Genomic DNA, 24,212 nt, shown 5'->3' with positions numbered 1-24,212 from the left:
TGACATTTCGACCACTGAATACGACACGTTGACCAATCATTTTGCGCCATGTAATGGCGGGTATACAATGATAACTCTAGTATAAACATAGTCACAAATCACTGATGTTGTTGTCATTGTTTTACACAATTACACCATCCTTATTAAAACGGCCAATAACTATGGCTAAAAAGAGTCTTCTCTTTACTTATATCTTGTGGCTATTCCTTGGAGTGTTTGGAATTCATCACTTCTATCTTGGACGAGATATCCATGCCTTTCTATGGTGGTCGACGTTCGGTGGAGTGTTCGGTTTAGGCTGGTTTCGTGATATTTGGAGAGTGCCAGATTATGTTGACGACGCCAACGAAGAACCGTCATACGTAGAGCACTTGAAAGGAAAAATCAAAAGAGGCACGCCGCAGTTTAATGCCAGCCGTTTTGCAGGACAGTTGTTGGTTGGCTATTTCTACGGTTTTCTTGTCAGAATAGCAATCCCTGAAGAATATCCTCTTTGGACGACAGGAGTGGTTGTACCTTTTGGAGTAGCTGTCGGCGTTTATCTGGTTGGGAACGTTGGACGAGAGAAAGGAGACTTCATTACTCCTTTATGTGTTAGCTATATATCTAATGTCATATTGGCGTGCATTACAAAACAAGAACCAGGTATAATGTACGTTGCGTTGTTCAGCGCCCTAGCATTTCAAAATTACCGTGAATTCAGAACGCAAAGACGACCTAAACGAGGCGTTTGCAAGCGATTTTTCATGATTTGCTTGGGAGGATGCCTTGTCATGGGATTGTGGATTTCATTCCTGTATCACAACGCGGCTGTTGTCACTGAAGATGGTGAAACTATCAAACTTAAGGTTGCGATTAATCATTTCTTTAGTTCACCATTGTGGAGGGATTTTAAAGATATTATGAGGCAGTTGTTCAAAGAAGCACGGACACATGGCTGGCAGAAGCTCTTTGATGAGTTGGTGCGAGCAGCTGATCCCACGGGTGAGCAGAATGCTTTGAAAGTGCTAAACTTGACAGAAAATGCTACTCAGCAAGAAATCAAAAACCGTTACAGGCAACTAGCCCGCGAATGGCATCCTGATGTATATCGCGGAGATAAAGACTTTGCGCAGAAACGCTTTATACAATTACAAGAAGCTTATGACATTCTGTCAGCAATCAAAGCACGAAGATTGTCGAAGAACCAAAAGAGAAGAGACGATTATAACAAATTTAAAAGATAACCCCTCATTAGTTCAGAGATTGTTGCATTATTTACCAAACAGAACGAACATGTTGACAATTAATCAATGCTGAAAGATAGTTCAGTTCCATGTGCTCCGTTATTAGACTTTATCTCTCTTCTGTGGAAGAGCTTAAGATTGCATATGTAAATAACACGGAAACCTGATCAAAACGAAGAAAAACTTGCCTTATCTTTATTTTGAAATTTAACACAACTTTTTGTGCAGATGGAGCGACTGGGACTAACGGCTATCTATAAAATGTGCTCTAAGTGCCAGATTTACTCTATCAGTGTTGAGAACTTCGTACTAGAACATATTCTTTTTAGCAATGTGTACAATACCAAGCAATTTTAAGCATCAACTATTGTATCAAAATACACACACGTGAGTCAAAACCATCGTCAAATTGGAATAAGTCAATTTTACAAGAGTTAGAATCAGTAGAATTTTACAGCAGTTTAACTATTTCGCTACAAAATAGCAGTTCAACTGTTAAATATTTACACACCAAAATCCAAGCGAAGGGTAAAGTTCAATCCAGGAAGAAAGACCGAACGCAAAGAGTACTGCACATGTTTCCACGCGCCTTCTTCCATTAACTAGAGATTTATCATCTGCCGTCATGTTTTGATTTGCATACCATGCGTTCATTACTATTGCGTAATCAACGCTACTTTCTGGAAAATATCATCGTTTACGGTTAATTATTTGACTTGTTTCAACTGAATTCTTGTTATCAACAATGATTTTTGCTTAAAATACAAATCATCACATAATAGTGATTTTTCGTGTCAGAATAGACACAAAGATTGGTGTTAAAGTGTCCAATTTGATCAATTGATCCACTTTTTCTAATCCTAATGGTAGTCATCTGCAGTTTAACGATTTCGCTTGTCATACTTAAATTAGGAGTTGAAAACAAGCAGAAAATCCGCTAGCCATAACTTTAACTCGGCTAACTATTACATAAATACGACTAACAATAAAGGAGCAACTTCATTTACAAATAAGCAAAAAGCTATCATTTCAAATGTCAGTGAGCGAGTATGGTCAACAGGAGACCATCTTCTTCACCAGACTAAACAACTCTCACAACGTCTTCAGTTGATAACTACATTGAATTACTTCAATGAGTATCAACCGGTATAAATTCCACTGGCATGGTGCGAACAAGCCATCATCTTGACATAACTCCTCAAACAGTCGATACGTACATTATCAACCACACTTTGCTTGTATACAATGAGTTCGCAAATGTGTTTCACACCAGGTGTGTAAAGCCGGAGCCATTGCATCTTTATTTCACATGCCTCTTCCTTATTACACACTTAACTTGCACACGTGACTCGCATAAGAACAACGTCGACAGTAGTCGACAGATTATGTTATAAAAACCACCTATAAATTGGATAGGAAAGGTTAATTGAGAAAAAGCCGAGGGCAATTGATGTAGTAAAAATACAAAAAGCGAAAGACAAACCCTGTCCAAACCAAGCTATGATTGCACATTGGATTGTGTGGCACTAATTGAGCCTGCAACACTAGCTGCCGCTTGTTGTTGCTTCACTTGCATTGCTTTTTTCTGAGCAATCTGAGCGTAACTGAGTTTCTCACTCAACGTTTCCTACGACAATAAAAAAAAGGTAATCAATGACGTGTGTACAATAAAACCGATCACAAAATGAAACGTGACACGAGAAACGGACACCAGTTACCTTTGCCTTTTCCGGGGTACTATTTGCCTTGTTGACATCATCCTTTGAAACGTTCTCTTTCGTATCCTGGGCACTTTTTGAGTAGGTCTTTTTCAAATCGGTCTTTTTCGTATCGGTTTTTTTCGAATCAGTTTTTTTCGTATCAGTTTTTTTCATATCCGTCTTTTTCAAATCTGTCTTTTTCACTTGATTACCATCATTAGATTCATCGAGTGCTAGGCCCTTCGTAACTTCGTCGTTGTCTGCTTTGAGCATAGGAATTCTGGAATGGCTGGAAGGTGAAGAAAAATAACCCATTAAAAAAATGCATGCACGAACAGAGTTAAAGATTTCACGACGATAAAGGAAAAAAAAAACTACAACGCTTCACCTTGTCGGTGTGACCGGAGGAGATAATGGTGGAGATGATGCGACCTAAACAAAACATGATATTCAAGGAGAATGGCACTCGATCACAACAAACGAAACTGCTTACAAAGTACCTTGTTATAGTCAGGTCTTGGACTCGACGATAGAAATGGAAGATCAGAAGTGTTCTGCACACGTAAAGCACAAACACAATTTACATTTTCAAACGCAAATGAAAAACAAACACGAAGTATTCTCTACTCACAAATGCATTAGCTGAAGGTAAAGGAGGAAATTGTGCGTTGGATAGATTGAAATGACTATCGTCTTTACTGCGTTGTGGTTCTTGAGGTATTGGTGATCGCTTGTATAACAATATCACAGGTTAAACAATCGCAAAATATCGAAATTTGGCAACGACAAAACACCTTCGGTACTTACACTAGAGTGAATGTCTTCACTGCTTCCTCGACGTCTGCGAGCTCTAGGACCAGGTCTAAACAAACAAAACGACAACAAACCATTGAGCAAAAACTCCTTAATCTTTATGTTATCCGTGACAATCAAATCCCAACCTGTATTCCTCCTCATTTTTTCGCCAAGCTGGGAATGACGTCATCGAGCTGGACGAAGATTTACCACCGCCATTGTTCGTAATAGGATTTGTACCAGTATTATTGCTAGCACCGCTGCTCATACCATTGGTACTGTAGGCTCGAGGTCGATTCGGTGTCGCATCTTTCTCAAAGCGTTCAGAAGTTTCACGATGACTTCGTGTTTGATTCCTGTAAAACACAAGGAACGTTTGTCACTAAGACTTTGACAACAACTGCTCTAGTACAAAATTTGTTTACCGATTTCTATTGCCTGAATAAAAAGCTCGGTTGCCTTGATGATCTACAGAATGAAACCATTTGATTAACATGAAAGCAGATAGATAAAGAAAATTATGTATAATCATTGTTACTCACTAGCAGCTTTACCGAAATTGTGGGAGTGATAGACATTGTTTACAAGAGTTGGAATCTAAAAAGCATGATCATCTCGGGTTAAGAAAGGATATTAATGATCACCATAAGCTAAGTAGCATATTAATGATGGTCACCATGGCATGAGTTGGATATTGAAGATGATCACAATGGGATAAGTTGGGACATTAAAAATAACCTGAAAAATGCTTATGAAATACTTACAAACGTTGGATCAAAGAAGTGCTGGCCAGCAGCCCATTGTGACATGACATGTGGTGGAAAAAATGAATATCCCTGTAAAAACCATGAATGTTACAGCTCAACAATTGTATGAAAGCTAAACACCATGTTTATGTAAAATCAACGCATGTCATAAGATATACAAACCTGGTTTCCATACATTGGTGAAATAGGATAACGGAAAGTAGGTGAGGCAATTGAAGAAATTGTCGAATTTTCAGGAGCCTGCAAAATATTTTACATCAGCTTCTTTTGTTTAACATTCTTGATAACAAGTGATTACCTGTTGCAATCCATTCTTCTGGCCATAGTTTGATGCAGCTCTTGGTATTGGTTTTGCTTTGATTCTTGCCTGTAATGCACCAAGATATTTACTACTTGTACAATGTCAAATTTATATCAATCTTTGTCGGAATGCCATTTACCATTATTGGTTTTCCTTTAAATGTCTTAACATCTTCTCGCAAATATCGGTAAGCCTAAATAGTGGAAAGCAGTGCAAAATTACTAAGACTGTGTGATAGGATTCAAATGAAATCAACATGTATAAGAACAAGGTTATGTAACACAGACATTGAATTCCACATCAATACATTCCATTTTCTAGAGCCAACATCAAAAACAAATAAAATTCAAGGAATCATACACAAATCTTACATGGTTTAGTCAATGACATTTACAATATGAAGTCTTTATAAACATTAGGATATTTGAAAAGTGATCAAGACTACTAGGACATTTTCAAATGACATTCAACAACAAACCTTTTGAGCACATTCTTCTGACACAAACTGTATATACCAGTAGTTATTATTAGCAGGCTCACAACTGACATATTTTGGACAACCTTCTCCACTAAACAGCTTTTCCACTTCCTAAATGTTCCATACAAACATTTCAATGAATCAATACACAAATACTTCATAAAGTACCTGAAAAAAACTACCTCAACTGTAGTGGAATCAGGTACTTCACGTAAGATGACTATACAACGTTTCATGTTTGGTCTCATTTTTGTGAAGCTATCATCCATTTGCAAATATGCAGATTCTTTAATGGCTTCCTTTACTAGCTCAATATCATTGGTTAACTTCTTCATCTAAAGTGCACAAAGGTATTCAAACAATCATGACTTTCTTGTGGCCATGAAAATGCAAGATAAAAGAACATTACCTGGTTGAAGTTGGCCACAATTTGAATTAACACATATTGATCACTATCCATTTGAGATACTGATATAATAAAAGAATTGAAGTCAATAAACTTATAGAGAAAGAATAAATATCTTTGTTTTTAACTCACCCAGATAGGTATCCCCAGCCAAGTTTTCTCTATTAAAACAAAAGCAACCAGAACTTTAAGTACTTTGTGATGGCAAATGATGTATGTAAACACAGGGTTCGAATTAGCACATCGCAATTGCAAACTACGAGCCAATTTTGTGCATTAGCAAATCAAAGACAAATAAATTTCAAATCAAAATTTGAAAAATACAATTAAAGCATAATTTTGACATTCTTTAAACGTAAATTTAGTAAAAATGTGGTAGACGATTTTATTGCCGTAACTTTCCACTGCTGTTTTGAAAATTTCAAACATAGGCATGTGTATGAGCGACGTTATAGCCAGAATGCAAATTTTGAAATTTCATTAGACGCATATTTACCTAGAGAAATAATATTCCAGCTGCTGTCTTATAAGACTTCGCAGTTCATCTTTTGGTAATTCATCAGGTTTTATGTGATCGGGGATGTTCCTTTTGTCAATAAGATTAACAAAAACACCAGAATCCTCGCCATTTATGACAATCATTGTCTCATCTTTTCCTGGGTTTGGCAAAGGTGATGGCATCTTAGCTTTTTGTTCATCCGCACTATCCGACTTCATGGATGACTCTTCATTTAAAGATCTAATACAAAAAGTTCTTCTTATTTTCCTTACTGCTTGAGCTAAAAGCCTCGGTTTGTCTGATAATTATTGACAAAACAAAATGGACAAATAAACAGTGAAATCTCAATAACCTTACACATGGTCATGCACCAATATTTAGATGTTTGACAATGCTTCATGACATTTTCATTTAAAATTGACCAGAAACACCCAACAAATTATGTAACATGTACATGTGCAATTTTAGCAATACCATATAATCTTATTTTTTATTTAAACACATGCACTTTCTTTTAGACAAAAATTCTTCTTTAATGTTTGCAGAACCATTAGAAATGTTATGTTGATCACTATAATTGACGATTTGCCTTGTTTATGTTTTGTTGGCCGGCAGATTAATCCCAAGAGAGGTTGACCCCATTATTGTACTTTTTCTCCAAAAGTTCTCAACTGAATCTGCCTGCCAGCAATCTGTAAACAAGGCAGGTCATCTAAATTTTTTAATAAAAGCAAAACTTTTGACTTATAAATAAAGACATAAACATAACAATGACTGAATGTAAAAAGAATATGTAAATAAATACATAAACAGAACAATGACATGTAAATCAAGATGTACACATTAATAAGAATGTAAGAAGGAAATGTAAAAAACATGTAAAATAAATACATAAAGACTAGCTCACGTATTTAACACTTATATGACCATTACACACCCGTTGGTCTCAAAGATCACTGCATCTGGATTAAGATAAGCTTTCTGAGACTCGGATAATGATGATGATGACAGCTAGAGAAACATTAATAATGAATCAGTTATAGCTATTCAAATTGATGTGGAAGGAATCGGGGCTTTCACAAGTGTTTCTATAAATCAATAGGAACATATAAATATGTTTTCTATTTCCTTCATAAAATGGCCTTTTAAAAATAGTATTAATTATTGGTTTTAATAACATATTGTTTACATTTTTGCCTTTAAAATTTCATTTGCAAAACTAACATTCCTGTGTTTCTTTCGAGTTACAAAAACACAAGTTTTTTCAAGCATTCGACCAACCAGCACCATGCTTTTAAAAGGTTATTTTACAAATTTATCTATAGTTCTATACAGATGCATATCTGAGATCAAATTCATTTCAACTTTGTCAAACACAATACCATGATAAACAACTTTAGCAAATTCAGAAATTTTAGCAAATTATATAATGGCAGTATTTGAATGGAAGAATCAAGTTTCACCACAGACAATATTGTCATTAGTCTTAACAGTATAATCTGGTAAGTTTAAGTTTAATCCATTGCAGGCAAATTGCACAATGTTAATGTTAAATGACAGGAGAAAGCATGAATAATATAAGGATTTGTGCACATAAAGTGTGATAAAATTCAAATGAAATAAATAGCTAAAATAACAAGGTTATGTAACACAGACACATAAGTCCAAATTAATGCATTCCATATCCTAGGGCCAACATCAGAGACAAAGAAAAAATTCAATGGATCATACTCAAATCTTGCATGTCTTAGTCATTTACGGTTTTACAATGCACTTTACAATACGACGAACTCTTTTCAAACGTAAGAATTATTCAAATGGTGATCAATTGATCAAAGACCAATGTTTTCAAAGTCTGAAAATGAATTACAAAAGGTGTTTTCTCGCTAATAAGAAACGCTTCAGTGGACGCAAAAATTGCCTGAAAACGAGTAAAATTCTGATTTCAGTACGGATATTTATAAGAGAAAAGAATTAACACGAAAAGGTGAAGTTGCTTCAGGCTTCAGCAACATGGCGACCTGTTAGATTCAACATCATCAAACTTCCCCCAACATATTTAAATATTCGCCCGAGTACTTGTGGCGAACGAGCAGTTCCCAAAACAACATAGATGGCGTTTCTTTTCATATGACTGTATAACTACGAGCAATTACATCAAGGGAAACACAAGTTCAGGAAACAGTTAGCAAACAACCCCACCTTGTTTGAATTTGAGATATCCACTTCAGGAACAGAAATTGCCGAAGTCATGCGGTTCCTCACAATGCTATGATAACGCTTATCCCACCAAAACTTGTATGGTTGAGGACTAACGTGAAAGGCCAAATGCAATAAACAAAATACGATAATTACAGACAGTGACGATGTCCAAAGACTGAACGCAGACAAACTGAAGCACACAATTCCACTCAACGTTTAACAACCGAAACCAACTTGCTTAGTGTTCCTTGTAATGACTACGTTTTAAGTTCGGGTTCAAATAATACTCCCGCTGGCTGTTTTCCAATAAATCCAGCTTCTCGAAAAGTATTCAAAAAATAAAGGCAAGAGCAGCTGCTGTAGAAATTTTTCTTCCTACGCCGCCAACACACGTGGCAACAGGACAGTTTAAACACGGGTATATAGCAAAATTCCCACTTTTTTAACGCTGCAGTAATCCAAGACACCTTCTTTGGTACAGGACGGTTATATATAAGTTACCCTACACAACAAACAAAAGAAACTCGCAAGAACAGCGAACAAGTTTCGACCATTAAAATTGTGCAAGAGATGCAACAAAGCCAAGCGGTTGCCTTTAGCTCCCTTACAGCCTGCACACACCTGGACGCACGCCCAATAAAATTAGGGTTAAAACAGAGAATGATTATATTTCACACGTTGAGATCATTAATTCTTGGAACGCCTAACAAGTAACAAGCAATAATAATTTTGCCACAATTATGATCATGGATTCTTGATAATGTACGATCATCATTTTTATTAACTGACAAGTCAAACCAACTAAAGACCACCCATATTTTCTTCGTGTTTGTGCTTATGGGACTGGAACTTAATCTAATACACGCATTTTTTGTTTGAAAAAATATCGATCAATTGGTAAAGTACACAAATCTTATACATCGAATTCATTAATAAGCGCTTTGCTTGTCTACGGATTATCGAAGATGCTGTTTGTTGCCTGCTTGCAGACATGCTAATTTTATTCAAAAATATGCTCATTATCATAACAATAAGTTCAGCCTGAACAGATAAATGAAACACTTGACTCGGAGATTACTTCATGAGTGGAAAGACTTTTTCAAAGAAGTAGATGTTCTTCCGACAGTCCAGGCTTCTAGAAATAAAAGGCAACAGCAGAAATTCGAGGGATATCCGACAGTGAAGAAAGGATGCTTTGAGAATCTGTTTGCAAACTTTATATTTATGAAAACAAATACAATACAGAATATTCGACATTTCAACAACACAACAATTCCTAATGTTGTTCAAAGCATGGTCGAGGTTCTGGGCTAACAGATCAAGGTATAGTATTAAGCTGCTTATAAAGAAAATGACATGAAAGTTAAACATCCATCCTGCTCGTCGATGCAAAGATATCGTGATAAAGAATTAAGTAGTGCGTCGACGAATATTAAATATGCTTTAAGAATATTGGATATAGAAACTAGCACATATGGAAGTATTAGTCATTCAATTTGGTCTCATTTGTCATTAATGATGTCATCAATTACCAACAGAACATAAAGTAGCATGACGTAGTGAGTGCCAAATGATTTTTGAAAAATTTATTAAGAGTTTTCGTGCGTACGATAAAGCACACGTTGCCTTTAAATTTATCTTCACTGGCCTCACAGCTTTGTCTGCATTGGTTCTTATTTTCATTGTATTTACTGCGTGGTATTTCATCAGGTATGGTACCGTTAACACATTTTTCAGCATAATAGTTTCCTCGTCATTCCATTTTTACTTTTTTCAGAAAACGCAACGATGAGCGGTCAAGGCAGTCAAAGGATTTAGAGGGTTCATTTTCAGAACGTCTTGCGAAAAAGCATGAAAAAAACGTCCGCTTTACCTCGCAAGTAGGTACAAATAAGGAAGCAGATAAACGTAAACAGATCTCCGGCAAAGTTTCGAGGATTTTTAAAGGCTCCGGGAACTCAAAAAGGGAAAATAGTGTTGAAGAGGGACAAACTAATGTTGTTTTTACCATTCCAACACCTGACGTATATCCTGAAGGTAAGAATCTATTCGTAAAAGATTGCCTCCGATAACCTTTTCACTGTCAATATGTCGTTTTTCGTTTTAGTGCACACAAAACAGCAAACGTACCATGAGAACACGCAACACATCAGTCACGTAAGTACTCATATATGCGAGATACACCGAGTGACTGATTTTGTCACGTACACCGTCGACAAATCGAAGGAAAACCGAAGAGAATTAAATGAAGAAAATAATGAAACGATACAGGATGGACAAAGCAAACACGTCAAAGGTAGAAATAGAAAAACAGTTTCGAATGAAAGTGATGTGGATTCTGGTTTGGGTTCATCGAGCCACGAAATAAACGCCGGGGAACTGACCGATGGCAGGTCAAACGTTGCACAATGCGATGTATTAAACAATGAAAAGGCAGTCGATGAATCAAATACTCAAATGAGCAACTCTACCCTTTTTTCCATTCATCAGGAGAAGCATGATGCAACAGACGGCTCATTTGAAGACTTGATCAAATTAGCCAAAGATGGAATGAGCATTTCAGCGAGAGAACGGGTGGATGGATTGCCAAAGATTGCCGGACGTATTGAAATCGCAGAAAAAGTAGAAAAGCAAGAATTTCCTTTATCAAATATGGAAATCACGCGCTGGCCAAGCAATTTCCCTCGTTCCGAAGAAGCTGTAACAAGAAAAAATTCATTTTGCAATGGTACCTTCAAAGAAGAAAAGGAACTTGATTCAATTTCTCAAAGTTTTGAACTCCCAGATTGTACCACCAAGACGACAGGAAAAGCGCAAATGGCGAATGAGGCTCACGAAGACCAGGTGAAGAAGCTAGAGAAAAACATCGATGTCTCATGTAGCATTACTAACACTACAATCAACGTTAGACCAGTGAGCGAAGATAAGAACGATTTCATAGATCCTCGTCAACAGTTTTCTCACGAGCAATACAACGAAGAAAAGAAGAAACGTGGCATTGAACAATTTGACGAAAACGCTGTTAAACGCCAGCAACATATTCACGTTCCATTAAGAATACAAGACAGTAAACACAAGACAGTAAAAAATACAAGACTGGTAAATAGTCAAATTCGTGACCCAAATGAACGACCAATAAGCTTAATTCTACCTTCGTCCAATGAGAAGGCAGGAAGCAATACATTAAACGGATTGGGAAAGGCAGATCGCGAGCACCTTTCATCGACCATTGGGATATCCTCGGGTGACAATGGCGTCATTCGTTCCTTCTCTGCAACAATTCGACGAAAACTTACACGCGAGGAAAGCGCAAGGGAAGATAACAGCAAGAAACAGGCAGGATTTCGAAGTTTTCGTTTCAACAAAAAAAAGAAAAATCACAAGTCTGCAAACATCGAGGAGTTAAATCAATCCAGCGGTATGAGGTCAGACAACATCAACTACACTTCCACCATTGACAAGATAATGTGGGAAAGAAAAGTTAGTGCTTGTACCGTTTTCAAAGACGTACCATTTACAATTCCGGACATAACTGAATGAAAACGTTCACGAGTATTTGCTAAATTTCGAAATCATTAATAAGGCGTAATATTTTATAGGAACATAAACTTTATTTAAGAACAAAACTCCTCAAACTGAAATCAACACTGAACATATCGTCATGGCACGATACGTAAGCTTTGTTTTACAAATCATTGCACATATGTAAAAATAATCTCAATGACAAACGCGGGTTGATATGATAAAAATACGTAGAGCTATAGGTGCTATTTAAATTGACAACTGATCGATCTTTTCTACAGGGTGTCCCAAAAATTCTTCTTTCTCTCTCTCTACCCCATATTAGACATGGTTTGTGCGTAGCTATGCTAGCTATCAGCACGAGTGATTTTTATGATGGGGAGGAGTAATCATGTGGGGACACATCGGTATGACTTACTTTAATTTGAGGAATAACATTCCATGCCGTTTTTTTGGTGGCATTGAGCCTTGTTCACTTTTAAAACTAACTTGATATATGACAAACTGTTCTATTTGACGATTACGTGTTTTTTTGTTGGTTAAAGCCTCATCGAGATTCACAAGAGCCCATCGTTACTTGAAGTCATTCTTGAACGAGTCTCTGCATGCTTTCATTCAACGAATCACGGCTTCCGTACGACTCAACGCTCGATGCAGTTTCCGGATTTTTTTTCCTAGGTAGGAACACATCGACTTCTTCATTTGATCCATAATACGAGTCGTACATTGGATTGGAGAAATCCACCGCGTTATCGTCATCTTCAAAGATAAGTTGACGACTGACTTCCGTATAATCATCTCTGGAAGGACCCTCGAGGAACAGAGAATTGTACACCGGGTTGGCAAAATTCACCTGCAAAAAATGTTAAAACCGTAGGTAGCTTAGCTATCTGCAAGAAAGTAGAATTGAATTTTTAAGTTCAATATTCATTTTGCTCCTCTTGCCAACATATTCTTAACGACAAAATCATAGGTAAGTATCCTGCAAGAAGGGAATCATGAAGGATTTCAAGTAAAAATTCGTTATAATGGTTGCACGCGTATAGGCGACGTCCTCAAATTCCGAATATTTCAAAAACTTCGTGCATAAATTCCAATACAAAGTAACGGTTGCGAAGACAAGCGCAACGGCGATTTGGAGAAGATTCGGTCATCTTGAAGGAAAAGACTGGGACTTTTAAAGTTCATTGCTATTTCATAAACTTATGAAATATACGACGGAACTCATTACCTGGAAGGTTTATTTTCAACGGATAGACAAGGATCGTGATGGATAAAAGGCGATAATCTGGTTTTCATACTTACTTCATTGTCATTTATGACAAACTGTCGCCTACCAGGTTCACCATATTCCTCGTCATCATCTTCAGAAGGTGATAACGGAGTAAACTTGCTAGATCTATGATAGAAAATCACGTAAGTTATACATGACGCGTGAATATATGATTTTCAGAGAAAATTTCCGTCGACTTACGTTCTTCGCCAACGACGACATAAAATGCTTAAAATTACAATCAACACGAGCAAGGCAACTGCACATGGAATGGTAATTTGAAGAAGTTTGGCTAAATACAAAAAATTGATGGCAATTATAAAAAGTCGCAGAGAGCAAGTTAAGGATATTTTATTTCAAGAAACAGCGCATCGTAGCTACAAAAACGACATTTTTAAGGGTTGAGGTTGCCAAATAACTTTCACTCCACGTTCCATATGTAAAACAAACACAACTATAGCGTTTGTCTTTTTCTTCGCTGAAATAGTAAACTACAAAATCTCTCGTGAAGTGATATTAATCATCTTAAATAATACAACGATCAAAACTTCGCTCAAAAATATCTCACTTTCGTCAGAACTGCTGAATCTTGCATGAACGTCAACACAATCCGCATGAATTTCGTTGTCCTCACATCTGAAACATAAAATTTTAAATTTTTCATCCGATTCGTCCTCATGTGATGCGATCTAGATTTAAGTACACCGCACCTGCATAGAATGGTCCCATCACGAATCACACACGTGCCGTTGTTGCTACATTTGTGATCTAAACACGTCAAATGGCAACGATCGCCAGCTGTTCCTTCTTGACAACTAGAGAATTGGAAATGTGCGATTTACGATACATTTAGATTTGAAAGCACCAAGGAAATAAATGAAGTGAATTTTGTACTTGAGGCCGTCACCACAAGGAGGGAATCAAATTGACTGAAAAAGGGTGTGGTTACTAGATGTAGTCAATTGAAAGCGAAACCCTAGCTATTCTAATAACATGAATAAGATATTGCATTCTGGCCACAGTTTTCTGAACGTTATTTCTAGCTTTGTATACTTCGCCAATGTTTGTGATTTTGTCATTCGGTCAGATTGACCGACCGGTTTTATTGTACCAATAACAGGGATGGAAGAGAAGAATGGGGAGAGGGGAGGATGGGCGTAATACCCACGTCATTTCACGAAGATGCTGCTTTTACTCACCGGCACTTTAAACTTTGATTTTCGATAAAACACGAGCCATTATTCGCACAATAATCCTGATTGCACGATAACTGACATCTATCCCCAGTTGTTCCCCCAAGACATCTAGGGTAAAAAAGACTTTAACAATGAACAGAAGTACAGTGCAATATATTCCTTCTTGACAACTAGAGAATTGGAAATGTGCGATTTACGATACATTTAGATTTGAAAGCACCAAGGAAATAAATGAAGTGAATTTTGTACGACTTGAGGCCGTCACCACAAGGAGGGAATCAAATTGACTGAAAAAGGGTGTGGTTACTAGATGTAGTCAATTGAAAGCAAAACCCTACTTATTCTAATAACATGAATAAGATATTGCATTCTGGCCACAGTTTTCTGAACGTTATTTCTAGCTTTGTATACTTCGCCAATGTTTGTGATTTTGTCATTCGGTCAGATTGACCGACCGGTTTTATTGTACCAATGACAGGGATGGAAGAGAAGAATGGGGAGAGGGGAGGATGGGCGTAATACCCACGTCATTTCACGAAGATGCTGCTTTTACTCACCGGCACTTTAAACTTTGATTTTCGATAAAACACGAGCCATTATTCGCACAATGATCCTGATTGCACGATAACTGACATCTATCCCCAGTTGTTCCCGCAAGACATCTAGGGTAAAAAAAGACCTTAACAATGAACAGAAGTACAGTGCAATATATTGGACACATACTATACAAAAAAAATAACAAGGCAAGAACGAGCTTGTCATGAAAGTGCTGGCAAGATATATAACAACTTTTAGGGATTTTTATCACCCTAGCAGCAGATGTTGAAGAAAATGCACAATTGGCCACTTCCCATACGTGATGATGTGAATGAAATACGACAAATCTGAGTAATGCCAACTAGACTCATACCGACACTGTAGTCGTTCATCCTTGATATAGCAAGTGCCATTGTTTTCACACTTGTGATATTTGCATGATTTTTCACATTTTGAGCCCGTAACGCCTTCTGGACATCTAAAGCATGAAAAGGCAATCTTGAAAAAACTACGTTTACATAACCTAATCTTTGCAGCTATCTAATCAGCAATATGAAAAAAGTAAGATGGCGCAAACCGCGGCCATATTGCTGTCAAAAAAATGAAAAGACAAGCTAACCTGCAAAAAGGTCTACCATCGATTATTTGACATTCACCACGAACGCAATAACCAACACAGGATGCATTGTTCCCTAAGAAATGAGAATATTGATGAAGCTGCAAGAGAATGACTAGGATAGTCCGAAGCTTCAAAAAACACTGCTTTTTGTCTATTAATTTGAATCAACAATAAAATGTAAACCTATCAGAAGCTATAGTCTAAAGGACCAGGGTGTAATGTCTATGGTTGTGTATTGGCTACTTTATTTTTACGCATGTTTGGGCACGCTAGTTTACACATGTTTATCACATGACCAACTTGAACGCATGCACTTTTCTACAAAGTTTTGCTGTTATAAAATTTTGCGCTTTACGGAGGGAAATGGAAATATTCAGGGAGGAAAAAGCGACCTACCAATACAAATCTTTTGATCAACTTTACCATCAGGGCATAAACATAAGGGACCGAAATCGCTAGGTAAACAAATATGACTGCATGTCTTGGCGTTGCACTGAGTACCTAAACAAATAGAGATTTAAATAAAGAAGACAGCAAACGATATATTCAATTGGTAGGCTATTGGCTCTTGCTAGTTAAGAAAAAAACAAAAGACAGAAAATAGGTTGAATTGCATGAACATAGACGAATGTTAAGTGCTTGAGATATACACAAAGGGGAAAATAAGGATGAAAATATTTGACAGTAAGCAAAAACTTAAATTAACTTATCACCAGTTATAAATTCTCACTCACTGCTGTTAAAGGTACATATGTAACGATATTCTTTAAATTAACGTTATTCATTTACGATATTCTTTAAATTAACGTGATATTGACAAATATCTTTCAACTACATTCAAACTTGGAAAAGCCATGAACCTTGGTAACTGAAAGTTGCTCAAAAGAAAATTGAAATAAGAATCTATTTAGGCTAAATTAAGCAACGGATAGGATAGGATAGGATAGTTGGGGTCGGATTTATGAAACATATAGATAGAATATAGATAGAAGTTTGATTCAAAAATGTCAGTGGAAAAAAAAACTGCAGACGCAACTGGGCGAGAAATAAAGAAAAACCTTACAAGATGGCAAAGTTTCAATGTCGTAAAAAAGTACAAACCACTTATTAATCCGTTATAAACTCACTATTGAATGGATAGCGATGTTTAGGCCTCGTGCAACAGAGCTTTAGTCATCATTCCTTACCATTTGAATGCGCATGTCTTATTTTGTGATAAATCCTGATATGAGCCAGTTGTACAGATATCTCAAACAATTTGAGTGGACGACCAAGACCAAATTTATTCCATTTTACAATCACACCCTTCCTTGTAACGATGTAAAGAAAATCTTCAAACACATCAATGGAATAAGGCTCTGAAAAGTCTTCTCTCAACATTCGTGAATTGAGAACGACACGTCGATCCCTTCCATTTGTAAGTATCGCCTCCACTTCGTTTTCTTTCATATCACACCAATAAAGACGGTCAGTGAGGACATCTATAGCTAAACCAGTTGGAAAATCGAGTTCGGAATTCACGAGAGCTGTACGTTGGGTTCCGTCAAAATTGGCCATTTCAATCTTGGGTACAAGACCAATATCAGACCAGAAGACCTTCCTATTAATTAATTGTACTTGTCAATAATAAAATTTTATTGAAAAAAGAGGCAGAATAGACTGAAGAAGTTGACTAAACACACAAATTTTTTTTCACATAGCCACATTACCGTTTTTCAGGATACAACACGAGATGATTCGGTTTGTCAAACGGTTCAATGTGGAAAAGAACACGACGTCCGTCCCGGAATAACGGTTTGACATTAATAGTATAACGAGAGGGATTTGCCTCTATCCAGAAGATATTACCACCCATCCAATCAACGGCAAACGTTTGAGGCTTTCCATTTGACTTAACAATTGTTTGAAAATGTTCCGCATTCCTTCTTTTACGCCTTTTCACACCTGAATAACGTAAAAATCAAGAAGCTTTAACAAATTAACAGGCTGCATAGGCCTGGAAGAAAAGGATTTGAGTGTAAACCTTCGTAGATAGAGATGTAGATTGTATGTGTCTTGTCATCTAGCCACAAGATGGCGGTAGAATTTTCACTGACATAAAAGTCCACATCCTTGATTTTGGCGTCAGTAGAAATTATGTTGTGACCGCCGTCTCCATTCGGACCATATTGCCGTATGCCGTCGTTAGTCGGAACGAAGATGGACGGTGAAGGGCCTGTGGTGAAAAATAGGAAATACTATTGTAGTTAAGGGAGATATACAAGATAGATTTCGCTGTCCTATTGTTAAGTACCTTGTATTTTGCAAACAGGAACATCCTTGCTGCGACTTAACTGATATCCCTCAAAACACGAACACTTGAATCCACCAATAAAATTCAAACATTTTTGACTGCATTTTCCAAAAATTTTGCACTCGTCGACATCTTCGCATTCATGCGGGTTCCTCTCGGAGATTTTAAAACCAAGTGCGCATGAGCAGTAATATCCGAATTTCACATTGATGCATTCGTGTTGACAAGATCCAAGAACTGGATTGGAACAACTCCCACCTTAAATAGGGACGAAACGCGGTTAGGTGAAGTCGTAACATAAAGTACTCGTTTACTAAGGTTATAATTTTTTTGACGAGCTTTGGGCCACTAGACTGTGATCTTCTACAGGTACAATCATCTTACTCCGTCAACTCTGATAATACAGAGATGAAAAAAGCTGTGAGCACACCATTACCACACATGAGGAAGATTTCCTTTGAACAAGGTTCGTGAAGAAGGCACAAAATTGAACACTCCACAATTGATCACATTTATGTACAGAAAATATTACATTATACTAAATGTGACTTCACTCGGGTTTTAAAGTGTACAACAAATGAACCAACCCAAGCTGCACAATTCATCTAATTAATGCGAGTGACGTGACGTCATATGACGTGACTTCATGACGTTTATATTCCTTGGCGAGTTTTTATCCTATACATGGGATTATACGTATTTATTTTTACGTCACCAGCGTGCGCTGTTGGCTTAAAAGTTATAAGACAAAATTACTTACTGCATTTTTCTTCGTCAGAAGCGTCGGGGCAGTCTCGTTTTTGATCACATCGTGAAGAAATATTGACACATATTGAGCTATTTGAGCATTTTATTTCGTGTGAATTGCAAGGACGTTCGTTCTTACAATGAATTTCGTCGCTATCGTCAGGACAGTCCCTCTCTCCATCGCACTCTTTGTATGTTGGTATACAGATTGGTGAATTCTTGCAGCGTGATTGATACAGAGAACAGGAGTGTTGATCTGTGAATGAATCGTTAACATTTATACATCTCAATGTAAACTATATCATCCCATTTCCCAATCAGGTAAGGAACTGGGCCTCGTAAATCAGGTAAGGAACTGGGCCTAGTAAATCAGGTAAGGAACTGGGTCAAGTAAATCAGGTAAGGAACTGGGTCAAGTAAATCAGGTAAGTAACTGGGCCTACTAAATCAGGTAAGGAACTGGGCCTAGTAAATCAGGTAAGGAACTGGGTCAAGTAAATCAGGTAAGGAACTGGGTCAAGTAAATCAGGTAAGGAACTGGGTCAAGTAAATCAGGTAAGTAACTGGGCCTACTTAATCAGGTAAGGAACTGGGTCAAGTAAACCAGGTAAGGAACTGGGTCAAGTAAATCAGGCAAGGAACTGGGACTAGTAAATCGGGTAAAGAACTGGGCCTAGTAAATCAGGTAAGGAACTGGGCCTAGTAAATCAGGTAAGGAGCTGGGCCTAGTAAATCAGGTAAGGAGCTGGGCCTAGTAAATCAGGTAAGGAGCTGGGCCTAGTAAATTGCAAAACCAACGTTTTGCGTTTGCTACATCAACTTTTAGAAACCATTACCACGTAAATACACTAATTTGTTTGAAATTTCTCGTAAAAGAACAAAAACATAAAAGTAGTCTGCCTAGGGTCCATAAAATAATCCATGAAGGCAAAGCATCGTGTATTTAGGTCCATGATGGATGGAGGAGAAGGGAGCTAACTATTCTACTTACCGCATAAAGTTTTGTTTTCGTCCGAACTATCTCCACAGTCGTTTATACCATCACATATGGAATATTTATCGATACACAATTCATTATCACATCGGAACTGATTTGTAGAACAGATTTTATTACAACCTGTAAAATCATGAAATTTGAGAGACACTTGTTTGAAAGTACACTAAATTACGAAAGCTGATATAGCCAACTCATTTTCTTTTACCGATCTCATCGGATGAATCTTTACAATCAATTTGACCATCACAGCGCCATTCTTTGTGTATACAATAACCACTGCTACGACACTTGAACTCTTTCCGTGTACAATTTAACGTACAATTCTCCTCGTCCGAGCCATCGTTACAATCTTTGTTGCCATCGCAGACCCAAGACGTGCTGATGCAACTTTTACTAGCGCGACACCTATAAACATCAATTCCCTATGTAGTCATCGACGTTGAAATACATGACATCTCAGAAAAAATTCGACCTGAAATCTGAAGTCTTGCACAGAGGGTATGTACAGTTCACTTCGTCACTGCCGTCATTACAATCATTGTTGAGATCACATAACCATTCCTGTGGAATGCATCTCTTGTTTGCACATTGAAACCTGTTCGCAGGACATGCTAAAAACAAAATGTTCATTGAGCACTGAATGATTCGACAACGTTAATGCGCTGGCCTATTCCACCATATTGCAATTATTTTATTAAATGGAATGTATTCTTCCATATTTTTATGACTATAATGTATTCCACCATATAGTAATACAAATGTATTTCACCAAATTGTAACAATTATAATGTATTGCAACATGTAGCAATAAACATTATGTATTTTTCCATACTGTCGTGACTGTATCTCACCATATAGTAATAAACATACTATATTTCACACAATATTATGTTTATTACTATAACATGATTTACATAATATAACATATTTTACCAAAAAGCTACCTGAGCAATTTTTTTCGTCAGAACCGTCAGGACAATCAACATCACCATCGCAAACCCAGGATTCATTAACACATTTGGGGTAACATTTAAATGTCCCAGGTGCACACGTCACATTCCTACACATCCCTTCGTCACTTCCATCGGGACAATCGTTGATGCCATTACACATGAGGAAATGCGGAAGGCAAAGGTCATATGAGTTGCATCGAAACTCGTGATGGAGGCATGTTGGACGAGTCGAACCGAGAGAACAATTCTTCTCATCGCTGCCATCGAAACAGTTTAACCGTCCATCACAGACGGATTTTTTCTCGACACATTGATAGTTATCGCAACGAAACTTGGAGGCAGGACAATCTAGCAACCGACAATCTTTCTCGTCAGAGTTATCGCCACAGTCATCGTCTCCATCGCATTTATAATAGACAGACGTACACAGGCCATTATCACACGCAAACTCACCTACAATATGGAAGAGTAAGTGTTTGACGAGGGCCATAAAAACATAATGTAATGATAGCAGACTAACCAGAAGTACAGTTTGTCTCAGGGCAGTCGCTTTCATCTGAACCATCACCACAATCATCGTCACCATCGCACAACCATTGCTTGAATATACATTTTAAATTCGTTCTACATGCAAACTCCATTTTTCTATCACAATTATACAAACACGAGCGATTGTTCTCGAGTAGGATGGAATCTTCGGAGCATGCGCACTCGTAGCCGCCACCGGGAGAAAGAAGACACAGTCCTTCACAAACCTCATCCTTCTTCGTCGGACATTTAGATGAAAGAGATGGTTGCCTTAAGGGATGAAAAACCTACATGGTAAGAAGATATGGGTTTAGGTGACACGTTTCTGACGTCAATCGTACACACACCACCATCATTAACAACTAAAGTACCTGAATGTCCATGGGTTTACTGGTTGTATTTCTTAAAACTTTGTGATTCTTGCCAGTCCATTTCTCCGCTTTATGCACACCTCTAGTCATCCAGTCAGTCCAATATATATGTCCTTCAAACAATGTCACTGCGAATGGGTGTAATACTTCGGTTAGAGGAACGATCTTTCGATTGTTACCATTGATATCAGAATATTCAATGACGTCCAACCGAGCGTCAACCCAGAACAACTCCTTGGTTATGTAATCAATGGTTATGCCGTTCGGCCAAATAACTTTCTCTTCGATAAGTTTAATAAGACCTTTTCCATTCATCCCAACACGAAATATTGCATGAAATTCCCAGTCGGTGAAGAACAAATACCCTGAAAAAGAAAATCAATATTCCTTATTGCTTGAAAACGATTATCCCCAAGCAGCAATTGCACTGAATCACACACCTTCCTGGGGATACACCACCATTCCACGAGGTTGCTTCATATTACTCACGAGCTTCTTAAGATTGAATCCATTCAGTTTACAGACATATATAATACCCTGCATAGCTTCGCAGAAATACAGATTACGTGCAACCCAGTCGACAGCCATACCATCCGGACTAGAAACTTCAAATCTCACGATGCTTTTTACATTTGTGCCATCCATTTTGGCCGACTTGATACCTTTAGGAGAGTTTGTTGACCAGAATATGCGATTTTCTTGGTAGTCGTAGTCCAGTGCAACCACATTAGTGAGCTCAGTTAGCACACTCCTGTACGTCTCCCCGTTCAGTCCTAATGCTCTTATGTTATGGTGATCAGAGAAAAGAAGATAAGGTGTTGGATAGTCGTCGCCAGTGTATTTACAAGATCGCCTATCAGATTTTAATTTATAATTCTCGCCACACTGGCATTTGAAGCTGCCTAATAATCACAAATTTATGGAATGAGTTTGACCATCAGGAGCCGGTTGCACGAAGCCTGGATAGCGTTATCCATTGGATAGCAATTTTTTTGAAACTTTTACAAAACCTTTTAAAAAAGCAAAAAATATAAGATTCGAACTGAGCAATCACTGAAGTAAAACATTGTTTCGAAGATTGCGAAATTTCTTTGTTGTGAGACAAATTTAAAAATTTGCGCTATCCAATGGATAACGATATCCAGGCTTCGTGCAACCGGCTCCAGAAATGTAAATGCACCTTAAGGTGTTCAAGTGAAGCGGACACAACAATGAAAAAATTGTAAAGGTCTAAAGTTTTTTCCAAGTTTATCAAATCAACATCTTTGCTATTCAAGGCGTAGCGCATGCGCTTGATAACTCTATTCAAACAAAGAACTATCTAGAACAAACTAGCTCAGCAGAAGCAACGTAAAAATCTAACATGGACCTGACCAAAGGCTAGCCACAAAAACTGTATGAATTAGAATTAAAATGTGGAAGAGTCTGGTTGCCATAGCCTCTAAAGCTATACATTTCTTAAACATGAATGAACAACTCAAAGATCGACTTTCACTAACATCTCTCATATCAATCATGGATGATCAAACAAACAAAAAAAGAATTCGCATCTTGAACAAGATTTGATCCCGAAGCGTTTAAGCAGTAAAAACTCGTATTTAAAAAACACTTGCCTTCAGTGTTCAAACACAATTGTGTACAACCGTTGAGCAAATGATCAACACATTCATCAATATCTTCACACTTGGTAAGATTCACTAACTTTTTTCCAGGTTTACAACTGCAGACAAATGATGTTTTAGTATTGGTGCATATCTCTTGGCACGGCTGTTTCTTGCAATGGTTAATATGACAATTCTTTTCGTCACTGCTGTCAGAACAGTCGGGTTTTTTGTTGCAAACCTTTCGAGAATCAATACAGGGAATGGTAGAGGTGTTGGCACATTGGAATTCACCAGGCCTAAAAACAGATCACATTAGCATTGAGCAAGTTAGCTCAAGATACGTGTATCCATTTTACCTGAAAACTATTTCCAGCCGACAATTTAAAGAAATATAATAGAAAACACAGTTTAATACACCGCAAAAAACATCACCTTATAAACTCAAATTTCAACAAGAGACAAGATTTACAAGCAATATATCGACTTTACTTGCAATTCGAGTGATGAGGTCTTCGATAACGACTTCGATAAATCTCATCTCTTGTTAACATAACGACTTTACTTGCAATTCGAGTGATGAGGTCTTCGATAACGACTTCGATAAATCTCATCTCTTGTTGACATAACTCGAAGTTTGAGTTGACAAAATGATCTTATGTTTTCTATTGTACAATCTTACCTGCATATCTGTGGTATCGTGACTGATGTACAATTCTCTTCATCGGATCCATCAGCGCAATCACGATCCCCATCACATTTATATGACAATGTCACACAATGCTTATCTCTACACGTGAACTGGTTAGGAAGGCAAGCCGCATATCGACAGCCTTCTTCGTCAGACCCATCGCCACAGTCATTTGCCCGATCACATTTCCAAGTTTTTCCAATGCAAATACCGTTTCTACACCTAAAAATATTGTATGCTTTTTAACATAAGATCATATAAGAGTATATAAGATCAAAGAACCAGATGTCAAACTACAAAGCTGTTGGCAAACTACACATTAAAGGGAAAGATTTGTCATCAGGATGTCTTCTTGACAAATACATATAAGCTTATGTTCTTTCAGTTCCACTTTCAATTATCGCTTGATTTTCATAGTTTGCGTTGTAAAACTGCTCAGAATGGGAAATATTCCGAACGAAAAAATACCTATAGGTAGTAAACTTCATTGTGTTAAAATAAAGAACGCTC

General features: G+C 37.4%; 4 protein-coding genes across 5 annotated transcripts in view; 2 read left to right on the top strand and 2 right to left on the bottom strand.

The window, feature by feature from the left end:
- The first annotated feature begins 47 nt into the window (after nt 1–47).
- Nucleotides 48–2,049, top strand: LOC124452627 (dnaJ homolog subfamily C member 22-like). Its single transcript, XM_047003205.1, has one exon. It carries the CDS (start codon nt 105–107, stop codon nt 1,224–1,226), a length of 1,122 nt encoding a protein of 373 aa, XP_046859161.1. The 5' UTR covers nt 48–104; the 3' UTR covers nt 1,227–2,049.
- LOC124452624 (la-related protein 4B-like) lies at nt 1,615–8,983 on the bottom strand. The gene is made up of 21 exons (XM_047003203.1): nt 8,375–8,983; nt 7,110–7,183; nt 6,170–6,412; nt 5,806–5,834; nt 5,677–5,735; nt 5,450–5,602; nt 5,268–5,378; nt 4,929–4,982; nt 4,787–4,855; nt 4,651–4,728; nt 4,486–4,557; nt 4,264–4,318; nt 4,147–4,189; nt 3,868–4,077; nt 3,734–3,788; nt 3,558–3,656; nt 3,427–3,480; nt 3,315–3,358; nt 2,945–3,215; nt 2,710–2,853; nt 1,615–2,627 (listed from the first exon to the last, which is right to left on the bottom strand). The coding sequence occupies exons 1-20, from the start codon at nt 8,423–8,425 to the stop codon at nt 2,725–2,727; spliced, it is 1,953 nt and encodes a 650-aa protein (XP_046859159.1). The 5' UTR covers nt 8,426–8,983; the 3' UTR covers nt 1,615–2,627; nt 2,710–2,724.
- Nucleotides 8,984–9,412: 429 nt separating this feature from the next.
- LOC124453567 lies at nt 9,413–12,174 on the top strand. The gene is made up of 3 exons (XM_047004350.1): nt 9,413–9,697; nt 10,152–10,411; nt 10,482–12,174. The coding sequence occupies exons 1-3, from the start codon at nt 9,654–9,656 to the stop codon at nt 11,912–11,914; spliced, it is 1,737 nt and encodes a 578-aa protein (XP_046860306.1). The 5' UTR covers nt 9,413–9,653; the 3' UTR covers nt 11,915–12,174.
- LOC124453564 (low-density lipoprotein receptor-related protein 1-like) overlaps nt 11,966–24,212 on the bottom strand; it is a 30,470-nt gene continuing 18,223 nt past the window's right edge. Inside the window, exons 34-57 of one of the 2 annotated variants that reach the window (XM_047004346.1) lie at nt 23,694–23,924; nt 23,024–23,310; nt 21,851–22,312; nt 21,411–21,775; nt 21,032–21,326; nt 20,503–20,964; nt 20,031–20,169; nt 19,764–19,963; nt 19,553–19,678; nt 18,575–18,817; nt 17,815–18,072; nt 17,545–17,736; nt 17,231–17,465; nt 16,709–17,121; nt 15,918–16,022; nt 15,522–15,594; nt 15,276–15,380; nt 14,923–15,027; nt 14,369–14,473; nt 13,880–13,984; nt 13,738–13,805; nt 13,371–13,461; nt 13,202–13,295; nt 11,966–12,749 (exon numbers count right to left, since the gene is read on the bottom strand). In XM_047004346.1, the coding sequence (XP_046860302.1) occupies nt 12,480–12,749; nt 13,202–13,295; nt 13,371–13,461; nt 13,738–13,805; nt 13,880–13,984; nt 14,369–14,473; nt 14,923–15,027; nt 15,276–15,380; nt 15,522–15,594; nt 15,918–16,022; nt 16,709–17,121; nt 17,231–17,465; nt 17,545–17,736; nt 17,815–18,072; nt 18,575–18,817; nt 19,553–19,678; nt 19,764–19,963; nt 20,031–20,169; nt 20,503–20,964; nt 21,032–21,326; nt 21,411–21,775; nt 21,851–22,312; nt 23,024–23,310; nt 23,694–23,924 (5,029 nt within the window). In that variant the 3' untranslated portion in view covers nt 11,966–12,479. The remainder of the gene's footprint in view (nt 12,750–13,201; nt 13,296–13,370; nt 13,462–13,737; nt 13,806–13,879; nt 13,985–14,368; nt 14,474–14,922; nt 15,028–15,275; nt 15,381–15,521; nt 15,595–15,917; nt 16,023–16,708; nt 17,122–17,230; nt 17,466–17,544; nt 17,737–17,814; nt 18,073–18,574; nt 18,818–19,552; nt 19,679–19,763; nt 19,964–20,030; nt 20,170–20,502; nt 20,965–21,031; nt 21,327–21,410; nt 21,776–21,850; nt 22,313–23,023; nt 23,311–23,693; nt 23,925–24,212) is intronic. The other variant, XM_047004347.1, reaches the window with a different exon arrangement.

Source organism: Xenia sp. Carnegie-2017, unplaced genomic scaffold (assembly GCF_021976095.1).
Source record: "Xenia sp. Carnegie-2017 unplaced genomic scaffold, XeniaSp_v1 HiC_scaffold_25, whole genome shotgun sequence".
NCBI lineage: Eukaryota > Metazoa > Cnidaria > Anthozoa > Malacalcyonacea > Xeniidae > Xenia > Xenia sp. Carnegie-2017.
Note: the sequence above shows the minus strand (reverse complement) of the source record. Positions and strands in the feature narration are given on the sequence as shown.